The sequence below is a fragment of the Zerene cesonia genome, chromosome 25, assembly GCF_012273895.1.
Source record: "Zerene cesonia ecotype Mississippi chromosome 25, Zerene_cesonia_1.1, whole genome shotgun sequence".
Lineage (NCBI taxonomy): Eukaryota > Metazoa > Arthropoda > Insecta > Lepidoptera > Pieridae > Zerene > Zerene cesonia.
The window spans coordinates 5,316,641-5,339,476 of NC_052126.1; the positions used below are offsets into that span (position 1 = coordinate 5,316,641).

The window sequence follows — 22,836 nt, forward strand, 5'->3', positions numbered from 1 at the left end:
TTAGTGCCGAAGCGTGCTCGACTACCACATACAAGCATGTATATGTTGTCCCGATCTGTTAGTAATATGCATGCAAAATATGAAGTAAATCCATGCAGTAGTATGTGAGTTTAGCCCGGACATACATACAGACAAATAGACAAAAATTCTAAAAACTGTATTTTTGGATTCGATGGATTTTTGATTTCGTTCGATATCAATTATATGATTATTTAGCTGTATGTAACTTAAAGCCCGCGGCTTCGCTTCGCGCAGTCAAAAGGGGATCTTGTATAGTTACCGATTACTTGGGATTTCTCAAAACAACTGCACAGTTTTTGATAAAAATTCAGTGTGTTATGATTATTTTTTAGTTAATGCATATATTAAAAAAGACACCAACGAGAAATAAACATGAATGTTTTTTAATATATAAAAAAAAAACAAATTTCACTTCACCACACAACGTTATGGGAAATTAAACCTTGTAGCACATATAAATAGAGCATTACCAGCCGATATAGTATGCGGCCTGCCCCCCATTATAGCGGAGGCGGCTCTCTCGAATTGCGCTGTATCCTTCAAATCTGGCCAGGTTGCTGATGCTGCAAGATAAGATACGAGTACATTGAGAGGACAAGAAAAATTAAAAAATTAAAAAAAAAATACAAAAAACTTAATAGCGTGCATCAGGATATGAACTATTTTTAAAGTATGAAAGTTGAAATTTTTTGAATTGACCATGCTAATATATAATATATGGGTAAGCAGTTTGATTTTTATGCAATTATTCTTGAAGCAACAAAGTAATTTAACAGTGAGCTGTTTTTGAATTTATGAAATTGGTTCGGCAGTCTTTGTGTGAAAACATTACAAAAACATACGTTTACATACAAATCATTCCTCTTTCAAACATCAGTGTGGATAAATTTTCGATGTTGAAAAATGTCAACCCGCGATCAAAAGCGGCCGGTATTATAATAAATCATCGTTGCAGCCTTTTAGGACGTCCACTGTTGCACATAGGCCACCCCCAAAGATTTCCAAAACCAATCTATTGGGGGGGGGAATATGCCATACTTGCCACGCTTGGCAGACGGGTTGGCGAGCGCAGTTGCTGGTGAGGGAGAACATGCATAACGCTGCTGCCCGTTTGCATGTATGGAACCCTTAGTCGCCTTTTACGACACCCACAGGTGCTATTCTAAACCGGCACCATACAGTATATAACTGCATAAATAACTCACCGGCATTCATAATATCATGTGGATCGTCGACATCGTCGCGCGCTTTCGTCGGAGTCAGGCATTCGCTGGTCACGCTTTGGTTGTCTGAGCCCTACAGACAGACAAAAAAACAATAAAAATATATACATGGAATTGTCTTTAGAAAATAAATATGTGTCTGTATTTCGAGTAATAGTAGAAATAGAACGGACGTAGAATTTGATCTGCTAGAAGCCAGGGCCGATATCCTTATCCTTTTCCATTCCATGCTTTCTTACAGCAATAATTTATTTATTCTATTTTAAATATATATAATCCATATACTTCAAAATAACTAACTTTATTTGCTATAGACTTAGAACAAAACAGAAGAGATATAGTGCAGAATTAATGGAGAAAGTATTAAATATATTTAGGTTAAGCTGCCTTCACAAATCGAATATTATGTGAAATATTGATAGAATGTTAGTAAATAAAAGAAAAAAACACTATTTAAGTAATTTAATTTCCTCATTGCGAAAAATCTATTGACAGTTATATTCACTTGTATTAGATAATGGTAACGATTATAAGAAACAATACAAACTGTTGCAGTAAACTATAATTGAAATTATTACAATGCGACTACATTATTAAAAATTAAAAAAGAATATATATTGCAAAGAAAGCATAAGATAGCCAAAACCCTAAAGATATAACCAAAAGCTACCACATAAATCCAATTACTGCATAAGCAAGCAAAGAAAAAGAAGGAAAGAAGCAAAAAAATGAAATAAAAAATACATTATCTACATAAAGCGATGGTCGCTGCAACGCATCTTGTGACCTAAAACCGGAGTCGGTACTGCACACACTCGCCAACCGGAATGGAGACTGATAAATAAAAAAAAACAACAAAAAATAACAAAAAGAAACTAAAAAAAAACTTACACAATAAGAAATTTAAACAAGTTGTAAACGAATGTAAAAACAAAAAATACAAGAGGAAGAAAAAATCAATGCATATAATAAATATACAAATTTTTTAAACTGTCTAAGAAACTATTATAACTTGTCTATCAAAGCAAAGCTCAAACGTACTGTAAGTCTTATATTTTAAATTAAAAACATTATGTTCTCTAACTTCAATATTCGATTCTATCCTCCCCAAAATACAAGTCACAAATTGCCAAAATCTCTATCGTAATTTGAAATTACCGTATACCATTAAGTTAGTACTTATAATTTCTCAGATTTCTGAACGTCGTATCTCTCTTTGTATTACCAAACAAAGCCCTGCTGTCAGTTGGCAATAAACTCAAAAACTACTAAATCGTTTTTTAATTTTGTTTACACCAATGAATAGCGAGGATGTTTTAATATTTTATAATACGTTTAGTTTTAGATAACGCGGGTGAAGCCACGGTTGGGAAACTAGTAAATAGTCTAAATAATATGTCTAATTTATTTTATTATTTTAGTAATTTTGTTTGTATGAATTAAGCATTAAGCTATCAAATCGTTTGTTAATAAGGACGAAAATGTTTGAGAAATGTTTGTATTGATATCTATTCCCGCTACGTAGTTTCGTGCCCAAAGGCTAAGAGGCTTTGCTTCCATCTGTTTGTCTGTCTTTCCGTCCGTCAGGCTGCAACTCACCAACCGTGATAGTATGACAGTTGAATCAGTATCAGATTTATGTTGCCGCTATAACAAGATCATAAAAACTCAAGGTTAAACTACGTTCGGCACGGTCATAAATTGGATGAGTAATCAATTTATCTTACAATTGCTTTTTATTCATAATCTTTTATTTATAAGGAACCCTTAGCGTCGCGGGCCCAACTCGCACTTGACCGATTTATGAAGTAAGTTTTAACACGCAACGACGTCAGTACGATGCAATACCTACCACTTTATCAATTATAATATTTCCTTCCTTAACGTTATCTTATTGAAATGAATTATAACAATGCATAATAACTACATTAAATATGTAATTTGTTTTATAAATTATACTTGTGCATACTCATACCATCATCAGGATTTTTTAACCGATTGTAACATTTCAAATTATTTGATATATTTTTTTTTATTTGTCTACGTCACTCGAAAAAGGTTAAAAACGAATGATCTCATTTACGATTATTTTAAAGACGTAATTAAATACTTGACTATCTAGTCTTTATACAAATTTATTAAAATAAAAATCACTACATTGTATTATAATATAATAATAATCACTACATTATATATTGACCGCCTCCTTGGCACAGTGGTTAACGCGTGAGCGTATAACCGAGGGGTCCTGGGTTCAATTCCCGGTGGGGACGCACAAAAAAAAAATATCTCGGTTTGGCAGGATACAGAAGGCTGATCACCTACTTGTCCCTAAAGAAAATCGATCAGTGAAACGGATGTACATCATCTGCCCCATACCCCACTAGGGGACACGGGACTTCACTTCACTACATTATATATATCAAAGACGTTTACTGTGTCTGGATCTATGTATGAAAATATAGCATGTGAATTAGATCTTTAAAACAACACAATAGATTTTGATGGAGTTTTCATTTTTATTTTATATCTTTAAACGAGCAATATATATATATACATAATTGGAATCTCGGAATCGGCTCCAACGATTATTATGAAATTTAGTATAATCGTGTTTTATTCGTGTTTTATCGACTTAAACTAGAGGCGTTTGAGTAGTCCCAATTTATTATGACTCTTCCTGACATCTATTGGCGAATATAATATAAAAATTAACTACTAATTTATAATTACTAATTTATAAAAAAACAAAAAAAAGACCGAGCAAAGCTCCAAGGTCATCCAGGTACTTAGTCTTTATCTGTCCCTATGTAGGCTTAAAATTTTAAAACTATGCAACGGATTTTGATGGTTTTTTTTTTATAACAGTCAAAGTTATTCAAGAGGAAGGTTTATAAGTATAATAACATCTTTTAAACTACTCCGAATTGAACGAGTGCGAAGCCGCGGGCAAAAGCTATTTATTTATAAAAAAAAATCATTACCTACTCTATTACTACAATAATTACCAAAATACAAATTCAAAAAAGCAATATAAAAATATGGAACATAACAAACAGAACATGGCATTATTAGCGGCACCAACTTGTCTCTGGCATGGAGAAAAATTACAATATCATGTTCCGTACATCACTTTCAATACCTTTCGCCATATTCAATAATTAAAATTCCGATAGATTAAATTCTTGAGTCTTTCGTCAGATAGTACCTACGCGTATTAAACGCGCGTCAGAGTGTTAGCCTGACGCCGCTATGACGTCATGATACCGCCATCATACCGTCGAAAAGAGCAACAACGCTCTGACACCCGCTGAGTACGCGTTTTATCCAACATAGCCTTTATGTCTTTGTCAGGCTTTTTCAGATAGTTAGCGTTTTCAAAGGCTATGTCATAGCACGTTTGTCGCTCGCGTCAGGGCGCTAACCTGACGCCGCGCTATGACGCCGAATTACTTGTATACTATAATAAGAAAATTTTTCGCCCATTTCAAAGATAAGTTGGTAGCACTAAACATGGCGGGTGACACACACTGTACGGGTAGTATGGAAATATACCTGGTTGTGATGCGAGTCGGCGGAGGGCGCGGGCGTCGCGCCGCCCGACGACGCGTTCGATATCGGTGTGGAGCAGCTGACCGTTGAATCTGAAATGTTGTTTGTTTTTTTTTTATAGTACTTTATTTGTTATTTTTTTTTATATATATTAATGCAATTTTGAAATGTTTGAAGAATATTAATTAAATAAAAATAAAATAAAATCATTTTTTTATTCTTTATAATTGTGTAACACCTGTGGACTGGTTCATCTGTTCATCCGGTTTGTGGGGCACGCTACTGTGTTTCGTACGGTAAAGGGGGGTCCGGAGGCCCGTTTCCTATTCCTCACCCTTCCCAGTACATTCCCACTTTCCAGTTTCTTTCCTTATTCCTTATGCCTTACCCTTTTAAACCGGCCAGCGCATCCGCATAGGCACTACCTCTGCGAAAGTCCACGGCGGGTGGTGAACGCTCACCATCAGGCGAACCACCAGCTCAGTTGCCCGCTATCACACAAAAAAAGGAGCAGTAAACACAAACCGTGGCGCTCGGAGTGACTGAGCGAGCAGATGGACGTGAGCGACGACTTGCGGCTGCCGAGGCGCGACGAGCTCGGCGAGTGCGGCGCCGAGCCGCCCTCCCACCCGCTGTAGCTGCACTTTATGTCGCAGATCACCTATACACAAATAATAATTATAACGAAAATAGTTTTAAAAATTCTAAAAACACTTTACGCTTTAATAATAGAATCAAATAAATTGTCTCAATATTATAGCATATACAGAACCTATTATCAGGATAATATGATAAACTTATGAAGTTATTGTCTTGTTACCGATCCTTGATAATTATACAAATAATTTAAATTTGTTCGTCAATACCGAATCTAAAGGATTCATTGGTTACATACAACTTTACAGAAAAGTAGGTGAAGCTTATTTCATAGATAGCTACGTTAACACATTAAAAGGGACAATGTTGTCAAAAATTCCATAAGTCCCATTTGAAGATCTGCTAAATCAAAAGCTCCAACAATATCACCTGCAAGCTAGCCGGCGGCAGACTGCGTGGCTCCGCCGTGTGTCGCGCCAATTGCTCCGTGCCCTCTTGCAGGTGACCGACCTCCGCTAGCATGGCCACTTCACTCTCCTGAAAATTATTTATACATAATGAGATAGTTTTATAAACATTGGTCCTATAATAGCGCCTTTAAGCAGCTCAGAGTAAATAATATTAAATAGATATTCGTTTTAAAGTATTATAGCGTCTCGGTACCTTGCGATGTCCTTTTTTGAATAAAGAATAAAACATAAAGTTATGTTTAGCATTAAATATTAGGTCTTCTGCCAAAATGACGCTAAATTTAAAATGAAAGCAATTCAGCCAAGCTTAATACAATAAATGGTATTTAGATTAACGTCAGATTAATTGTATTGAAAACCAATCAAAACAAGACCTTAATAAGTTTACTTATTGTCCATTTTACAATGACCAAATGAGAATTCAGACTTACCACTACAGGGTTGAGCAACGAAACGAAGTGGCAGAAGCGACTCCTCTCCTCTATAAGTGCTGCTTTTACAGCTTTCTCCTCCATTTCCTCTAATTGCTCTTTGCGCTCTTGAATATCCTAAAAAAAAAAATCTCAATACTGGAATGTACGTTTTCAACTTTTAAATAGTGGTACGCATTGTCTTCTTCTGTGGTAATATGGTAACAGCACTCGGTGTACGCGATCACCGAGTGCTGTTCGAGTGCTGTCACCGAGCGTAAGAGTGAAAGAAGAGATAAGTAAACTCGTTCAAACAAATAAAGAGACAGACTCTTCGGTTTTATGTTATTAAGTATAGATTTTCTTTGTTTTATAATCACAGAGCTACATCGTCTGCACATACTTCTAGATATTTCCAGTTCGATGTTCCTGCCAATCCTTTTTATGTTGCCACAACCTCAGATGCATGGACACATCGTTCAGCCGCTACAGGTCCGTCACCCCTCACGCCTTGCGCGACTACCACATCATTTTAGTACACTACTTTTTCTACGCTATGCTTTTGCGTGAATTGGGTTCTAGTCATCCCACTGTTGTTAGGGTCGACCCGAACTCTAGACCTATTTGTTTTCTTCTTAACCATCTCCCTTTACCAGCTCACCTGCAACGACACATCGTTCCTCCGCTTCAGGTCCGGCGTCGCCCGCCTCGCCTTGCGCGACTGCCGCTGCGTCTCGTGCACCCTGCGCCTGAGCTCTGCGCGCGCGCGCTTGCACTCGCGCGCGTGCTCGCGGCTCAGCGCGCCGGTGCCGTTGCAGCCGCGCCGCCACTCATCCGCGCGTTCGGACAGCGGCGTTATCAGACGCTCCATTAGTGTGCTGGATTAGAACATTTTTCCTTATATAACGCACACATAGACACCTCGAGCAGGATTTACGCCGGATAGCGGTGTTGTAAGACACTCGCATTAGCGTACTGAAAACAAATAATGCATGCATTGCACGCACGCACTGCTCATCAAATCCTAATATCCGATCTGATCTACAGATCCGTAGATTTATAATGTTAAATTACAAACTTATATACTAAATACACTACCAGTTATAATTACAATATAAAACAATAATTTAACTTAAAAATAACTTAAAAAGTCGTCAGAAAAAGCAACTATATCTGCAGATAACATCGCTCAATGCTCGCGATTTGAAAATAAACGGAATCATTTTTTTTCGATCGATATTGACAACTTTAAAATATGTATTATATAGATGTGCTATCAAGCAAAATGCTTTTATCACCATACCAGAACAAGTTCTACAGAATAACTGAAACCTGTCTTATCATAAGCAATACTTTAAGTTAGTCACTAAAGTATATAACTGCGCCTTAACCCATTCATTCATAACATTTACATATCATCGATTCTCTTATATACGATCTATTAGAGAAGCAAGTAATAAATATATCCGTTGTTTCAATATTTTAACCATTTATTTGATTTTCTTTTCTCTTCTTTTCTATTTAATCAATGCTATTAAAACACTTTATGAAGTGGTTGGTTTTGTCGTTACTATAGAAACCAAGCGGCCTGAAAAATTCTTATACTCTTCACCCTCGACTTGATGAAAAAACCTAATGTTAAAACACTAGCTGGAGCCAGCCCTGCTCGGTACTACCTGTGTAATAGGCAGCCTAAGTAAATCCAGACTATTATCCATCTATTGTTCCAAGGTTCAACAGACCCGATCAGCTGATTTTCCGTCAAAGAGTAACAGATATCTATAACTAGATGCGCCCCGCGGTTTCACACGCGTAAGTCCGTATCCCGTAGGAATATCGAGATAAAAAGTTGCCTATATATTATTCCAGTTGTCCATCAGTCTACGTACCAAATTTCAATCGCAATCGGTTCAGCAGTTTTTGCGTGAAAGAGCAACAAACACACACACATCCTTACAAACTTTCGCATTTATAATATTAATAGGAAGTAGGATATTAATAGGATTACCTTATAAATGTCTTCATCCTAGTTTCGATGGCTCGATGTCTCAGACACACTCGCGTGAGAGCTGTGCCGATCTCTTTTGTCGCGCCTGGAACAATCAGAACAATATATTAACATACATTGTGAACACACAGTAGGTAAAAGGTGAAAAAGCACGTTTGCTATATTTAATCATAGAAGTTACTTTTCCCCATTTTTTTTACTGACTTCAAAAAAAAGGAACAGGTTCTCGATCCGAATGAATTTGAAGGTGGATTAGTTTTTTCGTAAAAAATACTTATAATTAACGTGCTTAGTTTAGTTTAGTTTTGATCCTATTGTATGTTTAGAATAATTTTGCAATACGTAATTGTTTTTTTAGATCGTTACCAAAAATCAGTCGCATATTTAACGGTTTTCTAATATTTTTGAGATTTGTCATTTCCGTTTTTTATTTAATGTTGTACTTATTTTATTGTACCGTATGTATACTACAATTTAGGTATTTTATTGCTCACCTTTTTCATGTTTTTAACGTTTAATTTAACCTAAAAACATAATTCTGTAACATATAAGGAAATCGCGTCTTAAATATAATCTAAGTACTAAGTCCTTCAATTTTAGACCTCTAGAACTTTCGAAAATTCATTCAGCTAATAATGCTACCTGACAAATGAATCAAAGACGATATTAAACAACGCTAAGGGTCAGGAAAATAAAAGGATTTTCCTCCACAACAATGGTAAGCCAAAACGAACCTTAATACCCAGGCTATATGGTATATTACCAGATGAGAATTTTGTCATGATCCAATGTCAAAATAATAAATATCAGCGCACCTCGATTATCTACCCTATACATTAGTGCAATTTATGTGTATGTTAAGAGATGATTTTCTTTTAGAATTTATTACAATTACACCTGATTTTGATCAACAAATCCAAAAATAAAAATGTATTTCTGGTGTTGATTCAATTTTAAGATCGAACCTTTAGATTGAATTTATAAAAGCTATCCAGTATATTCCTTCGATGGCTGTGTTTATAATGTTTTTATTTGCATTTTCTTTGCAATTTTTAACACACTTCGTTTTAAATTTAATATATATGCATCTGTGTGTCTGTATGGTGTGCTTGTAATTTCGTAAGTAAGGAACAAAGGAACAATTTTGATTGCACTTAATTGTGTTTACACCAACAGTTCAGACTTAATTCATAGTTCTAAGAACACATTTTGAAATGATCGAACCGAAAATGTATTATGACGATTTTGAAAATTCTTTCGCCGCTATAAGCTACATTGTTCCTTATAATTAAAGTGTTTGAGTAAAAAATTCGATATCCATATTAATTTCCAGTGCATCACAATAAATTTCTTCTTCATTCGCGGAATAATGCATTAGTTATATAATACTAAATACAGAATGTTACTTAGTCCCATGTGAATTCAAATTAATTATTACATATGATAAAAGCATGAAACAAATTATGTTTGTTGTTTTGCATACTGAATATAAGGATACCCACTAATTTTAATAGTTCCGAAATTATAGTAGTGTCACACGTTATAAGGTGTTTTGACAAATCGATTTACAAGAATTCATCGATTTTTATATAATCGATTTGCTAAACATACGTTTGAACGCATGTTTATGAGAAAATACGTGATTTGGGATTGAATTTTATTATTTATTATCACTTATAAATATCACCCGTGTCTGTATATGAATTTATTTGTATATACATATACATCTTTTGAACTACAAAACGGATTTTGATGGGTTTCCTTTAAAAAATAGAGATTAAAGGAGAAAGTTGAAGTTATAACATCTATTAAATTACTCCGAATTAAACGTGTGAGAGGCCGCGAGCAAAAGCCAGTTATTATGTAATATGCGCTTAAAGCTCCTACTTGAATATTAAAATCTCTAATATTGTAACCACAATGTCACCCAACGAAATTAATATACTTGGAAACACGTCACAATATAAACTTTATGCTATGCTACATTCATAAAAATATATATTATTTACAATAACAATAAATCGTATCCAAAAGATACAGCAATATTGAATTAAATGTTTCAACGTATTATTAACAAATAAATTATGCATAGATACTCCAAAAATTAAAAATTGAATTTAAAGTTCGATTTAATTGAAATACGTAAAACCCTAAAAAAAACATCTACTGCGCATTGTTTACATCATTGAATGTCAATAGACACTACTCTCCTAGCTTTTTATTCTTTTACTGAATATTCATGTGCTAATCTAATATATACCTTCCCGCATTTCAATATAGCTTAATATACGATGCATCAAAACCACATATCGGACGTCATCATAAAGCTTGTTTACTTGTGCTTTTTTTTTTAATTTTAATAATCACAGCATGAAAATAAAACGTGACGTCGCTTCAATCAGTCCGTTGACTCGGATGGTTTTGGAACTGTGTGTGTGTTTTTTTTTTCTTCTTAAAACCGACGAGTCGCATAATTCTCCTACTATCATAATAACATATTCACATAAAGGCGGCTATAAAACAGAAATAAGTTTTCATTTAATGAATCGTATAAAAAGCCTCGTGTAATTAAATTTAATTACATCGATAGTGGAAACGGTATTAATAGATTCCCATGAGAATAATCAAGCATCTAATCCTTATAAAAAAATCAAGTGTGTTAAAGATTTACGAATCATTCGTTTCAAGTTTTTAGCATAATGTGTTCACCAGTGTCATTGAAGAAATTAAGATTGTTTTTTTATTGTTTAATCAAAATCAATTTAACTGATTTATAATATTTGAAATGTTATAAAAATTTGAAATTTTTACAGTATGTATTTATGGTATTATACCTGAGTAATATATGTTATGATGGTATTTCTAGATATTTCGACGATAAGCGTGGACAGAGCGGCATGTGGCTTTAAATCGAAGAGTCTTGCTACAGTCAATTTTCAAAGCCAGATTTTAAATGTAATCCAACACAAACATATAATTTATCCCGAAAGCTTTCAAAACAAGTTTACCTTTTCGAAGTTATCTCCCCTTTTATCTTTCGTTCGGTTTATTTTTAAACGTTACATGCGTTACGTCATTATTACATAGGTGAATGAATGAATGAAAAGTTGGTTTGGAATTATATTAAGACACTCGTTCGTCCGCCCCGGGCTTTGCCATAGGTACACATATAGCCAACAGCACTCAGGTATCACTAACCTATCCAACGGTAAGGAAATTTTCGAAATCGGTCTATCAGTTATGACGTCACAACGTTACAACATACAAAATACAAGTCTCATCTTTATAATATTAGCGTTGATAGTCTATCTCGCGTGATGGCAAACTGTCTAAAAATATAGTACATAATAGTATGGGTACATGAATGCTTATGGGGTCTCGATGAGACAATTATGTATGTTACCAACGAGAATATGCAATGACATAAGCATCCATTAGCAAATTTAGTTACGACTAGATCTACTCGTCCCGGTTCCGTCCGGATATCAAGACTCCCGTTTTATCCCAAGGGAATATTCAATCGGGATAAAAAGTATCCTATCGCCCAAGTCAGCTCATACTCTGTCTCTATACAGCAAAATTTCATCAAAATCCGTTCAGTAGTTTGAGCGTGATTAACGGACAAACATCCAAGCAAACAAATTTTCACATTAATCATATTAGTGTGATTCGATTGGATGCTGTGATTCAATGGAACACATAAATATTTAGCACACTGCCGAATCTGTCCAACCATTCTGACACAAACCAATTGAGCAACGAAGATAGATGTATTTCTAAGTCAGCCGACGACTTGGGGCCTAGATCTAGGCATACCCATACGGTACTCATAAAAGCAAATTGAACGATTGCAACACAACAACACATACCGCTATGGTACTTAGACATTTATATCAAACAAGGCACATCCGTTTCGTAATGTGATTTACCTTCTATTCTTACACTGATAGATGGTATGTTTGCTTGTTTGTTTTGTTTATTCATATTGTACTAAGCAGTACTGCGCCCGTGACTACGCTCGCCGTAAACAGTGAAAATCACTGAATAGTATAAAACAAAGTCGCTTTCTCTGTCCCTATTTTTATTATTTTTTCCTGCTACTTTAAGAGTTGCCTGGTAGAGATCGTAACCTAGCGATAAGGCCGCCTTTTGCTTACTTTTTATGTTATGGTCTTGTTTTTCTTTTCATAAGCAATAAAGAATTTAATTTCATTAATTTAATTTCAATTCCCAATGTCCCTATGTATTCTTAAATCTTTAAAACTACGCGACGTATTTTGATGGTGTTTTTTTTTTAATATATGGACTGATTCAAGAGGAAGGTTTATATGTATAATAACATCTATTAACTATGTATTACTACTCCGAATTTAACGCGTGCGAAGCCGCGGGAAAAGGCTAGTAATTAAGATAATAAATAAATTTCCGCATTCGCAAATCGCATTTATCATATTTTAACGGTCTATTAAATTTATATTCGTATAAAACAATCATTATTGAATCCAAGCAGTTCTTTATTTTAATAACAGTTATAGTAATATTTTGATAACAAAAATATGGTACATAAGTAAATTTGATACCTACATAGAGTTAATAAATTTAATGGTTACTATCCACAAAACAGATTTATTGCTTCAAGACTTTTATAACCGCTTTAAAACCTCCGCAACGATCACGTTTTAAACCCGTTATGTGTAGTGTTGGAGTCTTAATATATGAATCTAGTGTATAATCGAGAATAGGAAAATAGACTATATTACAACCGACTTCAAAAAATGAGAAGGTTATCAATTCGACTGTAAGTATTTTTTTATATTCGTTACTTCATAACTTGTTGCTGGATGAAAAGATTTTCTTGAATTGAAAGATTTGAAGGCGGTTTTATTTTTGCTAAAAATAATTATTTCACGTCGTTCATGTCGGCAAAGGAGCGGGTGCGTGGCCGGTTGCAAAGGTATGAACTCCAAGGGATTTAAAAGAGATATAGAAAGGAATGATGAGGGAAACAATGGAAGGGACAGGGTGGTGGCCACTCAAATACGGGTCTCTTTCTACCCCACCCGAACGAAAAACAGTAGCATTCGCGTGCTTGCGCTATTACATCAAGCCAAACCATATGATTCTATGGGGCGTGGTGCCTTCCCCAGTGCGAGCTGCAATTTGTGTCTAGGCGTCCTTCAATCTTTCATAAAAAAATTACAAAACACCCCAACAAAGTCAACACATGGATGCATGTATTATGTATGTTTGTTTGTATGTATGGGTGATACATTTTGGATGATGATATAATTGCCTCCGGCCTGTCTGCCTGATCTCATTTGTCGCGATAAACATTCGTGTGTTAAAACACCTGTCCGTTATGCATAATTTAGGCTGCTCGCTGACTATGCGATAAAATGCCCGCTCAAAGGACGACAACTCTTGCAGTTGCGAGCAGAAAAATTCGCGAAAGACCTGGCATCCTTTTTTGGCGCAAGCAACCGCACGTAATTTTTACTCATTTCTTTTTTCTTATGTTTTTCTTTTCCTTATAATTTTCTGCCCTTTTTATGTTATGTTTATAATTCGTGTTGTTCGTGTTTGTGTTAAAATAAATTGTTCTTTCACTCTTACCTTTCATCCTTTCAATATATCTAATCACACTAAAGCCTCGTCTCTAACGCCCCTTCCTTATCGCAATGAATTCATTGACATTTATAATTCAGCAACTGGTCCAAGACAAGTTCACATAGGTCATAAATTATTATCTTCCGATGACCGATCCGCATCTGTGAGGTTTTCGGAACGAACTTTTTTCCCATTCCTACATGTAAACAAACATCATCGTATTCATATTGCGCCGCGTTTAATATCCTACTAATCCTACTCCTACTAATATTATAAATGCGAAAGTTTGTAAGGATGTGTGTGTGTTTGTTGCTCTTTCACGCAAAAACTACTGAACCGATTGCAATGAAATTTGGTACGTAGATAGCTACGATAGATTCCTACGGGATACGGACTTATGCGGGTGAAACCGCGGGGCGCAGCTAGTAATAGATATCTTCGAGTTCTTGTATTTTCTACTCTTACTAGCTGTCAGCTGTCGGTATGAAAAATAGATGTTAGCCGATTCTCAGACATAAACAATGTGCACAGGAAATTTCATCAGAATCGGCCCAGCCGTTTCGGAGGAGTTTGGTAACTAAAATTGTGACACGGGAATTTTATATATAAGTTATTTTTTTTTTTGTTCGTATTATTATAGATTACTAAACGTATCACGTATATAACCAGTAGTTCCAGAGATTGGCGCGTACCAACAAACCTATATACATTAACTTTGTATTATTATTATAACTATATACTATCTTTTTAGATTATGTTTTTGCATAAGTTGTGTTGCACGCTATCTTGTTTATAAACAAGTCTAATTAATAATATAATATTAAGTCGATGTCATAAAAAATATATGTAAACAACAAAATGCATAAATGTGTACTGTATTTTTAGAACTGTTGAATTTATTTGTATAAACCAATTATTTTGTGGATTACGCTAAGTAAATGAACAAACATATAAACAAACTCTATAAATATTATAAACTAGCTTTTAAACCGCGTTAAATTCTGAGTAGTTTAATAGATGTTATTATACATACATACTTAATCTTGAATCACTCTATCTATAAAAAAAAATCCCATCAAAATCCGTTCTGCAGCTTCATCTAGATCTAGATCTAGGACACAGACGCGGGAAGCAATTTTACTATATTGTATGTAGTGTTGGGAAGATAAGTCAGTCTGTCTGTCAGTCAGTCTCTTCTTCACGCCTAAACCACTAAACTTAGGAGCAAGATAGCAAGATAGCAAGGAGTCTATGTATTATTTTTCATTACCCAATCCATTGCTTCTTTCCTTTTCCCTTTCCCTTTCACCTAAAAGGTGGTTCGCCTGATGGTGATCGCTCACCATCGCCAACCAACAGCTCAGTTTCCCGCTATGACATAAAAAAAGCCACACGCACATCAACGCCAAACAAACGAATGTCTCAGTACAGAATTAACAGTTCCCACCAAATCACGGGAAACACTACAACTTTTCACTCCTCCTTTCGCCAAGTCGGTTAAAGGCTCCAGCCGGTCCACCGGTCGCATCAGGCCAGTGACTCACGAACGGGCCGAGTATTACGTATAATATAATCACAGAGTTGACAATGACCGTGATATAAAAACGATAGCGCGATGTGATATCGAATTCAGTCTTAAAACAACATTCGTACAACTTATACGCCCTCACATGCGTAATAATATTTGATAAAAATAATTAATTAATTGTATTTGAAAAAATGAACGGTATAATATTTTGTGTGCTGGCTGCTGCGTGTTTTTGTAATGTGTTCGCTGGTGAGTGTGCTTTTTTATGCAGTTTTCAATTATTATATTGAAAACTGTTCATTTTAGCTATATCTTCTATACATAATTAATTTTAACAAAAAACTAAACAACCTTCAAATTGTCATAATTAGATCAAACTTAAAATTGGACCACATGGGAAGTGCCAGGATTCAATTAAAAAAATAATCACATAAATTTATATTATAAGAGCTTTTTCTTTTCTACGACTTCCTCCGCGTTCTAAGAATATTCCCATGGGAATGACATGTTTCCAAAAGTGGCCCATGTCACTCTCTGAACCTAGCTATGGTCCGGACACAACAATCATATCATAATATCACCCCGTTGCGACGTGAAAGAAAAACAAACAAACAAACAACACTTTCGCATTTAATATATAAGTGAGATTTATTAAATTAAATGATAATCTTAAACAATTCGAAAATATTCCATCACTACCATTAAATTAAATATAACAAATATATTCGACACACACACTTACGGACAAGCATCAATCTTGTATCAGAAATCAAGTGATATTTACAGCAAATGTCAGTATTTTCATAACACATTATGCATATGCCTAATTAATTCTAGACAAATTATTTTGACTTGATTAAACAAAAAATTAACATTTATAATAGATGACAATGAACGAATTCTGAAAACTTACGGTATATGATAAATGTGAAACTCAGTTTTGACATAGAATTATGACCGCCTCCTCGGTGCAGTGATCCCAATTAACAAAATAAAAGCTAATATTATATCGTACACGCATAAATATGCTTCTAGGATAGTGGATCCTGGCGAGGCAATGCAAAAAAAAATCCGTTTTCAATTTACCATTTAATCGCTCAATGTATCTCCCGCATACCTACGAACTAACGTATTACAAACAGAAAAAATAAAATAAAACAACATTTCTCCTAGCGTGCAGAATTAGTGTTGATATCATATCTGTATTAGGTATAATACACTACTTTTAGACTTTAGATTTTGTACTCTTATATTACGCCTAGACGTTCCGATTTTCATTAAAAAAGGTCTTGAATGAAGTCATATTAGTTTTTTTTTTATTTTGTTCATAACTAGTTCGTTCCCCGCGGTTTCACACGCGTTGTACATTATTTTATAGTCATCCTCGTAAATGAGCTATCTAACAGTGAAATAATTTTTCACATCAAACGTGTACCTAGTACCTGAAGTGAATGTGAACAAGCAAAAATAGTCGCTCCTGATTTCCATGAATAAGCATATTAAATGAGATATGACGAAACGTCTAAACTTGATTCATTTGTATCTTTTCATATTTGTTCAAGAATAATGTACGTAATTTATGCCCGTCCTTCAAATATAGCATAATCAATCAATCTAAGGAACCACCGAATCGAAATTGTAAAAACATTTTGCATTGAATAACCCATTAATCGAAACGATAACAGAATGTCAAATGGAAAACGAGCATCATTGGAGTATACTGGAAAAACGTCAAACAACACTGCTTCTAAAAGCAGTTGCTTCGACCACCAAGCTGTTTAATAAGACAATTAAAATAAAAAGCACAGTCAATAGGAGTATCGAAATGAATAGAAACGATGAAATAATTAAAGCTACAAACACATTGTATCATCAAACCAGTTACACGACATCATCCACACATGAATATTATTTACCTTCATTCATAATATTAACGATTATTTTATTAATATACCGCTTACCGCATCGTATGACATGGCCGTCGACAATATTTAAGAGCTAATTGTATCTTATGCATAATCAATTGATAACGTGTTATTCTTTATTAATGTTAAAAGCTTTTTATTGCATTTAACCGGCCATAGTGGCAGTGGTGGACCATTGTGGTCGCATGGATGACAAACGAGGAAAATAGGAGTATATTATATTTTAAGCGTGTATGTCGGGTGAAAATTGAGCTCGATTGTAGCAGAAACTTTGCATTTTACATGTGTAAATACTGCATATATGAACCAACTTCCAACTTTTATATATCACACTAGCTGCGCCCCGCGGTTTCACCCGCGTAAGTCCGTATCCCGTAGGAATATCGGAACAAAAAGTTGCCTAAATGTTGTTCCAGTTTTCAAACTATCTACGTGCCAAATTTCATTGCAATCGGTTCAGTAGTTTTTGCGTGAAAGAGCAACAAACACACACACATCCTTACAAACTTTCGCATTTATAATATTAGTAGGATAGGATAGGATGATGATTCTAGAAGTTACCAATAATGGAAGTAATGAGAGGAGTGTCGCTTTCTTTATCCTTTTAATTTCTGTTGACAGTTCTGCAGAGACGAAGTGAAAATCCTTTACGATATGTATAATATAACAGTTAGAAATTCTTAATACATTTTTAGTCGAAATATTTGTGGACATTGATTACAATGGTATCTAGTCAATAAATGCGTGTAACGCTTGATCCATCGATTCTAATTTACTGAGAAATATTTTTCTTTTTATTTAATGTATGCGTCACTTACAAATAAGACAATTAACGATATGTTAGCTTTTAATTTAATTTATGCTCCCCTTAATTTATTCTTAACTCACAGTTACCATTCATTAAAATTATAACAATATAAAAGACACATAATTTAAAATGTGTCCTAATCTTCATTTCAAATTCATATGTACAACTTATGGTAATACCTAAAGAGAATATGGTAATACCTAAGATTTAGAAACTCTCTTTTTAATTCCAGATATATGTAGACCCACCGAGAGAATACCAGACCCAAGATCCAGTTGCTGCGGTCTTCATCTGGCCACGTCGCACATAAAAGACAGTGAGTTTTATAAAATAACAATCAATTGATGTTATTTTATTTTAATGCTACGCGTCATACATCGCACCAATTTGCAGTAAATTTAAGCGTGAGAGCTTTCATTATTGATTTGTTTGTGTTAATTTTTTAAGAAAATTGTTGTGAGGCGCGAGAGTATCGTAAAAAATTGGAATAGATAAGACATTCTTCGAGTCATTTAGTAACGCACTAACTTTATTATATGTTATAATATTGTTAAACTAGCTTTTGCCAGCGGCTTCGTATGCGTTAAATTTGGAGTAGTTTAATATATGTTATATATAAACCTTCCTCTTGAATCACCTTATCCATTAAAAAAAACCCCCATCAAAATCCGTTGCGTAGTTTTAACGATTTAAGCATATATAGGGACATAGGGACAGAGAAAGCGACTTCGTTTGACTATGTAGTAGTATGATATAAGATTAAATAAGACTCCTACACAAAATGATGTTGCTATATTAATTGCATAACAAGTATTGTTCCAGGTAGGTGATGCAAACATTCAAACTCAAACGTTTATTTATTCAATTAGACTTCTTAAAAGCAATTGTGAATCGTCATAACATGTTTATAGTTTTAACATTTACCAACGGTTTGGTATGCATTTTCTATATTGAAAAGCAGGCAACGAACTCTGTGGTGTGATGTCTGTGATGAATTTCTACCTAACGACGCTATATTTCCAGAGGGAGACGCCGCGTTGAATCAGTTCCCGTGGCTCGCGCTCATAGAAGATTCCAAGGGCAGAATCACGTGCACCGGAGCTCTCATCACTTCGAGATACGTACTCACAGCCGCGCAGTGCGGGATACAGGGAGAACCGTGAGTTGATATTTTGAGACTAGGTTGATGGCAAGATAAATTACCGAATGTGTAATAATTAAGGATCTAAATGGAATATGTTTTAAATTTATATCCATATATTAGTAATTCATATAATTTATATTTATATATTAGTTTAGTATTCAGTGGTATTTAAGAAAAACAATTGACAGCAAGAGCCCTTCAAATGCTAAAAAACGATTTTCCAACCTAAGACGTTTTGTGCCACTATACTCTCTGAATATTATGTAACTGTACTTATATAAATTAACTCATACAATGTATCCATAAGTTCATGGATACATTGTATGGGTGGCTTCAAAAACCACAGAAGTGAGTCAGTCATTCCTAGTAAACTAACCTCAAAAATGTCACTGTCATGGACTGAGGCGTTAGTGCGTTCCTGAGTGGCATCCCTTTTATGCACACGCAGCCACGCATAATTGTCATGTCTTGCTATAAATTTTTGTTTGGATTCTTTTCTAATTTATTCCCTTCTGTTTTTCTCTATTACGATCTGGTCTGTGTATATTTATAAGAGTATGTACGAATATGTATTAAAGTTAATGATTTTTCTTTCTTTCTTTCCTTAAAATTTCAAACAATAACTCATCACACAAATGCTACAGAATAAGCGTACGCTTCGGTGAATACAACAAAACAAACACCGAGCTGGACTGTCTGATGGTGAACGGCGCGATGAAGTGCGCGGACCGTGTCATCACCATACCGATAGAATCGATGAAGCCTCACCCCGAGTTCACCAGGCAGAACCTGAGGGTGCACGATATTGCTTTGATCAGACTGAGGAAAGCGGTTCCATATACTGGTGAGTAAAAGCAGGAATTAATTATTGTTACATATATATAATAGAATGAGATGTAGCAAAAAGTTCAGACTCTTTTGAGGAATTTTCAACAATTATGGATCGAATATCTGTTTTAGAATAATTCATTACCTATAACTATATGAATTGTCTCTATAATTCGCTACTTATTGCAAGTTTTTTAAATAGAATTTCATAAACCAAGATTAGAAATGAAGCATATAAGAATCTATCCTCCACTGCCACCTTCATTTTTTTTTATTTATTTATTTATTCATTTATTTATTATTAAGAATTTTTCACCGGATATATGAGAATTTATATAGAATCCTGTAACAGTGGAAATTCTAAAGTGTTTGTCACATCATAAAAAGCCTTCAATCTACTCTACTTACAAAGTCTACAATCTACTTACAAAGTCTCAGCACCTTTATCTCTCAATTAACCTGCCTTACTATACTTGCTATAACCAAACTATTCCCCAACAATTTGCAGAGTACATCAGGCCAATCTGCCTGCCCACTTCCGACATGAACCTCTCGCCGCCCAAGAATCTCAGCTTCATCGTCGCCGGCTGGGGCAGCAAACCCTCCAGCTTACAAGAAGATGATGTTGTCAAACATTTCGTGGAAGTCCCTTATAAATCATTAGAGGTACTTGTTTTGAACTAATTGAGAAGTTAGTCGATATCTATAATACGATTCTATGAATTAAATTTGCATTTATTGGTAACTATGAATCGCTTGTAAAGTGTCTCAACTTTACAAGCGTTAATTGCCGTCAAATAAATATTTTAGTTTATTGAGTATTTATTTGTATTTATAGATAACTGTGAATAATTATACGATCCATTATTATAATAATCGTTGCGATAAGTCGTTGCATAATAATATGCATAGCATTGGAGACTAGTTCAATTCCGCAACCGAGAGATGTTTAATTAAATAAATGCAAATATTATGTATGTTTTCATGGTTTATATAATATTTATGATGATATATTTTCATGGTTGTATAAAAATTTACTGCTTTTTATCATTATCGATCGAACACATCGATTTCCATTTAAACTATAACAAATTTTAACAATTACCGGTCATGTGTATTTTGTAATTACATTTGCGTATACATAACACATAATTTTTGTAATTACATCGCAGCCGAGAACAGATCCTCTTTAACACAAAAAAATCGCATGTGAAAATGCGAACTTAGCTAAGTCCTGCTTATATTTAACTGTCTATCACGAAAACTCTTTAAACTCATTCCTATATGTTCACCTACATCGAATATAAACCGTAAACATTTATCCTGCCGCACTTCCCTATATCTAATAATCACGCGTTCCCAGCAATGCAAGGCCGCCTACGAGAAATACAACCCCGGCCACTTCGCGATCAGCGACCACCAGATCTGCGCGGGCGGCGAGCAGGATCGCGACTCCTGCCGGGGCGACGGCGGCGGGCCCCTCATGCACGAGCGAGACGGAAAGCACACGGCCGTCGGCATCGTCAGCTTCGGGCCGAAACAGTGCGGCACCACCGGCATACCCAGCGTGTACACCAACGTCTACAAGTACCTGCCGTGGATAAGGAGCACCATCCGACCGTATTAGACCGGTGGTGGTGTGGTAGTGATAAGTTCTCGTCTGTACGTAGCTCTTAATTTAGGTAAATGATATTTTTTATAATAAAGCACTGATATGATTTTTTGTCTGTTTTCGTGAATTACCTCGATGTAAATTAAACAACCACAATTGTTGACGAATTTCTCGTTCTATTTAGGGCACAAATAACAGAGAAACTTACTTACACTGATGATGAAATTCTGAACTTCGTACGAAACACTAGTCAGAATCATTATATTTTAGAACATATTGTAAAATTTTATACTGTGTCCGAGACCTAAGACCATAGGATAGGTTTTATCCTGGATATCCCACGGGAACCGTAACCATGCGAGTTTTCCTGTGACAACGCGAATTCATACTTAGATGATGAAGTGAGAAAAGGTGATTAAATGATATATTATTACAAAATGCATACTTAAAAGTCAACAAACTCTTTTTTCTCATTTAACACAGTATTCCCAGACTAAACAAATTAAGAGTCGAAAAATAAATACCATAACCATCAACCAGTATAACCGATTGTGTATTACGTAGTGTTATTGCGGTTTCGATATCAAAAGGGGATATCAAAACGCGCGTGACATCCTTCTACTGTACGTAATAACAATCTATTCATATAAATAATGCATACCCAAGTAAGGAAACCATAGTTTGAGACACGATTATAAATAATATTTATACACTTAGTATTTTCTTGTGTTTGATTTTACGCGAGTATTATACATTTAAAAATTAAAGACTTTTTAACGGATTTTAAACGCGATTTATTCATTATATTGAGGTCAGATCATATTATTGTGCGGGAGACTGACTCTCCCCGTGACCACGCTCGCTGAAAAGTGTTCGAAACGCCGGGTTAATAATATAATGAATAAATCGCCTTTAAAATTCGTCGGCAATGGAACTTGTGGGACGCCTGATGGTAAGCGCTACCACCGCCCATGAACATTTGGAGAGGCATAAGGTCCATTGCAGAGCTTACGCCTCTACAAATGGATTGCCGACTTTAAATTGGGAAGGGATTAAGGAAGGATTGATGAGAGGAATAAAAGAAAGGACTGGGAAGGGTAAGG

The 22,836-nt window shown here is 34.9% G+C and overlaps 2 protein-coding genes across 2 annotated transcripts in view; one reads left to right on the forward strand and one right to left on the reverse strand.

Moving 5' to 3' along the window:
* LOC119836623 (protein MTSS 1) overlaps positions 1–22,836 on the reverse strand; it is a 149,591-nt gene that overhangs the window by 17,610 nt on the left and 109,145 nt on the right. The window contains exons 4-12 of the mRNA XM_038362005.1: positions 8,282–8,366; positions 6,935–7,151; positions 6,295–6,411; positions 5,823–5,930; positions 5,322–5,457; positions 4,800–4,888; positions 1,989–2,078; positions 1,227–1,317; positions 492–584 (exon numbers count right to left, since the gene is read on the reverse strand). Coding sequence (XP_038217933.1) covers positions 492–584; positions 1,227–1,317; positions 1,989–2,078; positions 4,800–4,888; positions 5,322–5,457; positions 5,823–5,930; positions 6,295–6,411; positions 6,935–7,151; positions 8,282–8,366 — 1,026 coding nt within the window. The remainder of the gene's footprint in view (positions 1–491; positions 585–1,226; positions 1,318–1,988; positions 2,079–4,799; positions 4,889–5,321; positions 5,458–5,822; positions 5,931–6,294; positions 6,412–6,934; positions 7,152–8,281; positions 8,367–22,836) is intronic.
* Positions 15,505–21,841, forward strand: LOC119836828 (phenoloxidase-activating enzyme-like). The gene is made up of 6 exons (XM_038362304.1): positions 15,505–15,665; positions 18,382–18,465; positions 19,173–19,308; positions 19,938–20,137; positions 20,630–20,787; positions 21,485–21,841. The coding sequence occupies exons 1-6, from the start codon at positions 15,608–15,610 to the stop codon at positions 21,746–21,748; spliced, it is 900 nt and encodes a 299-aa protein (XP_038218232.1). The 5' UTR covers positions 15,505–15,607; the 3' UTR covers positions 21,749–21,841.

Bases quoted from the DNA above. Each gene is read 5' to 3' on its own strand.
- LOC119836828 (XM_038362304.1), top strand. From the start codon at position 15,608: ATGAACGGTATAATATTTTGTGTGCTGGCTGCTGCGTGTTTTTGTAAT. The intron at 18,466-19,172 runs GTGAGTTTTATA...CTATATTTCCAG, and splicing joins CACGTCGCACATAAAAGACA to AGGGAGACGCCGCGTTGAAT. The intron at 20,138-20,629 runs GTGAGTAAAAGC...AACAATTTGCAG, and splicing joins GAAAGCGGTTCCATATACTG to AGTACATCAGGCCAATCTGC.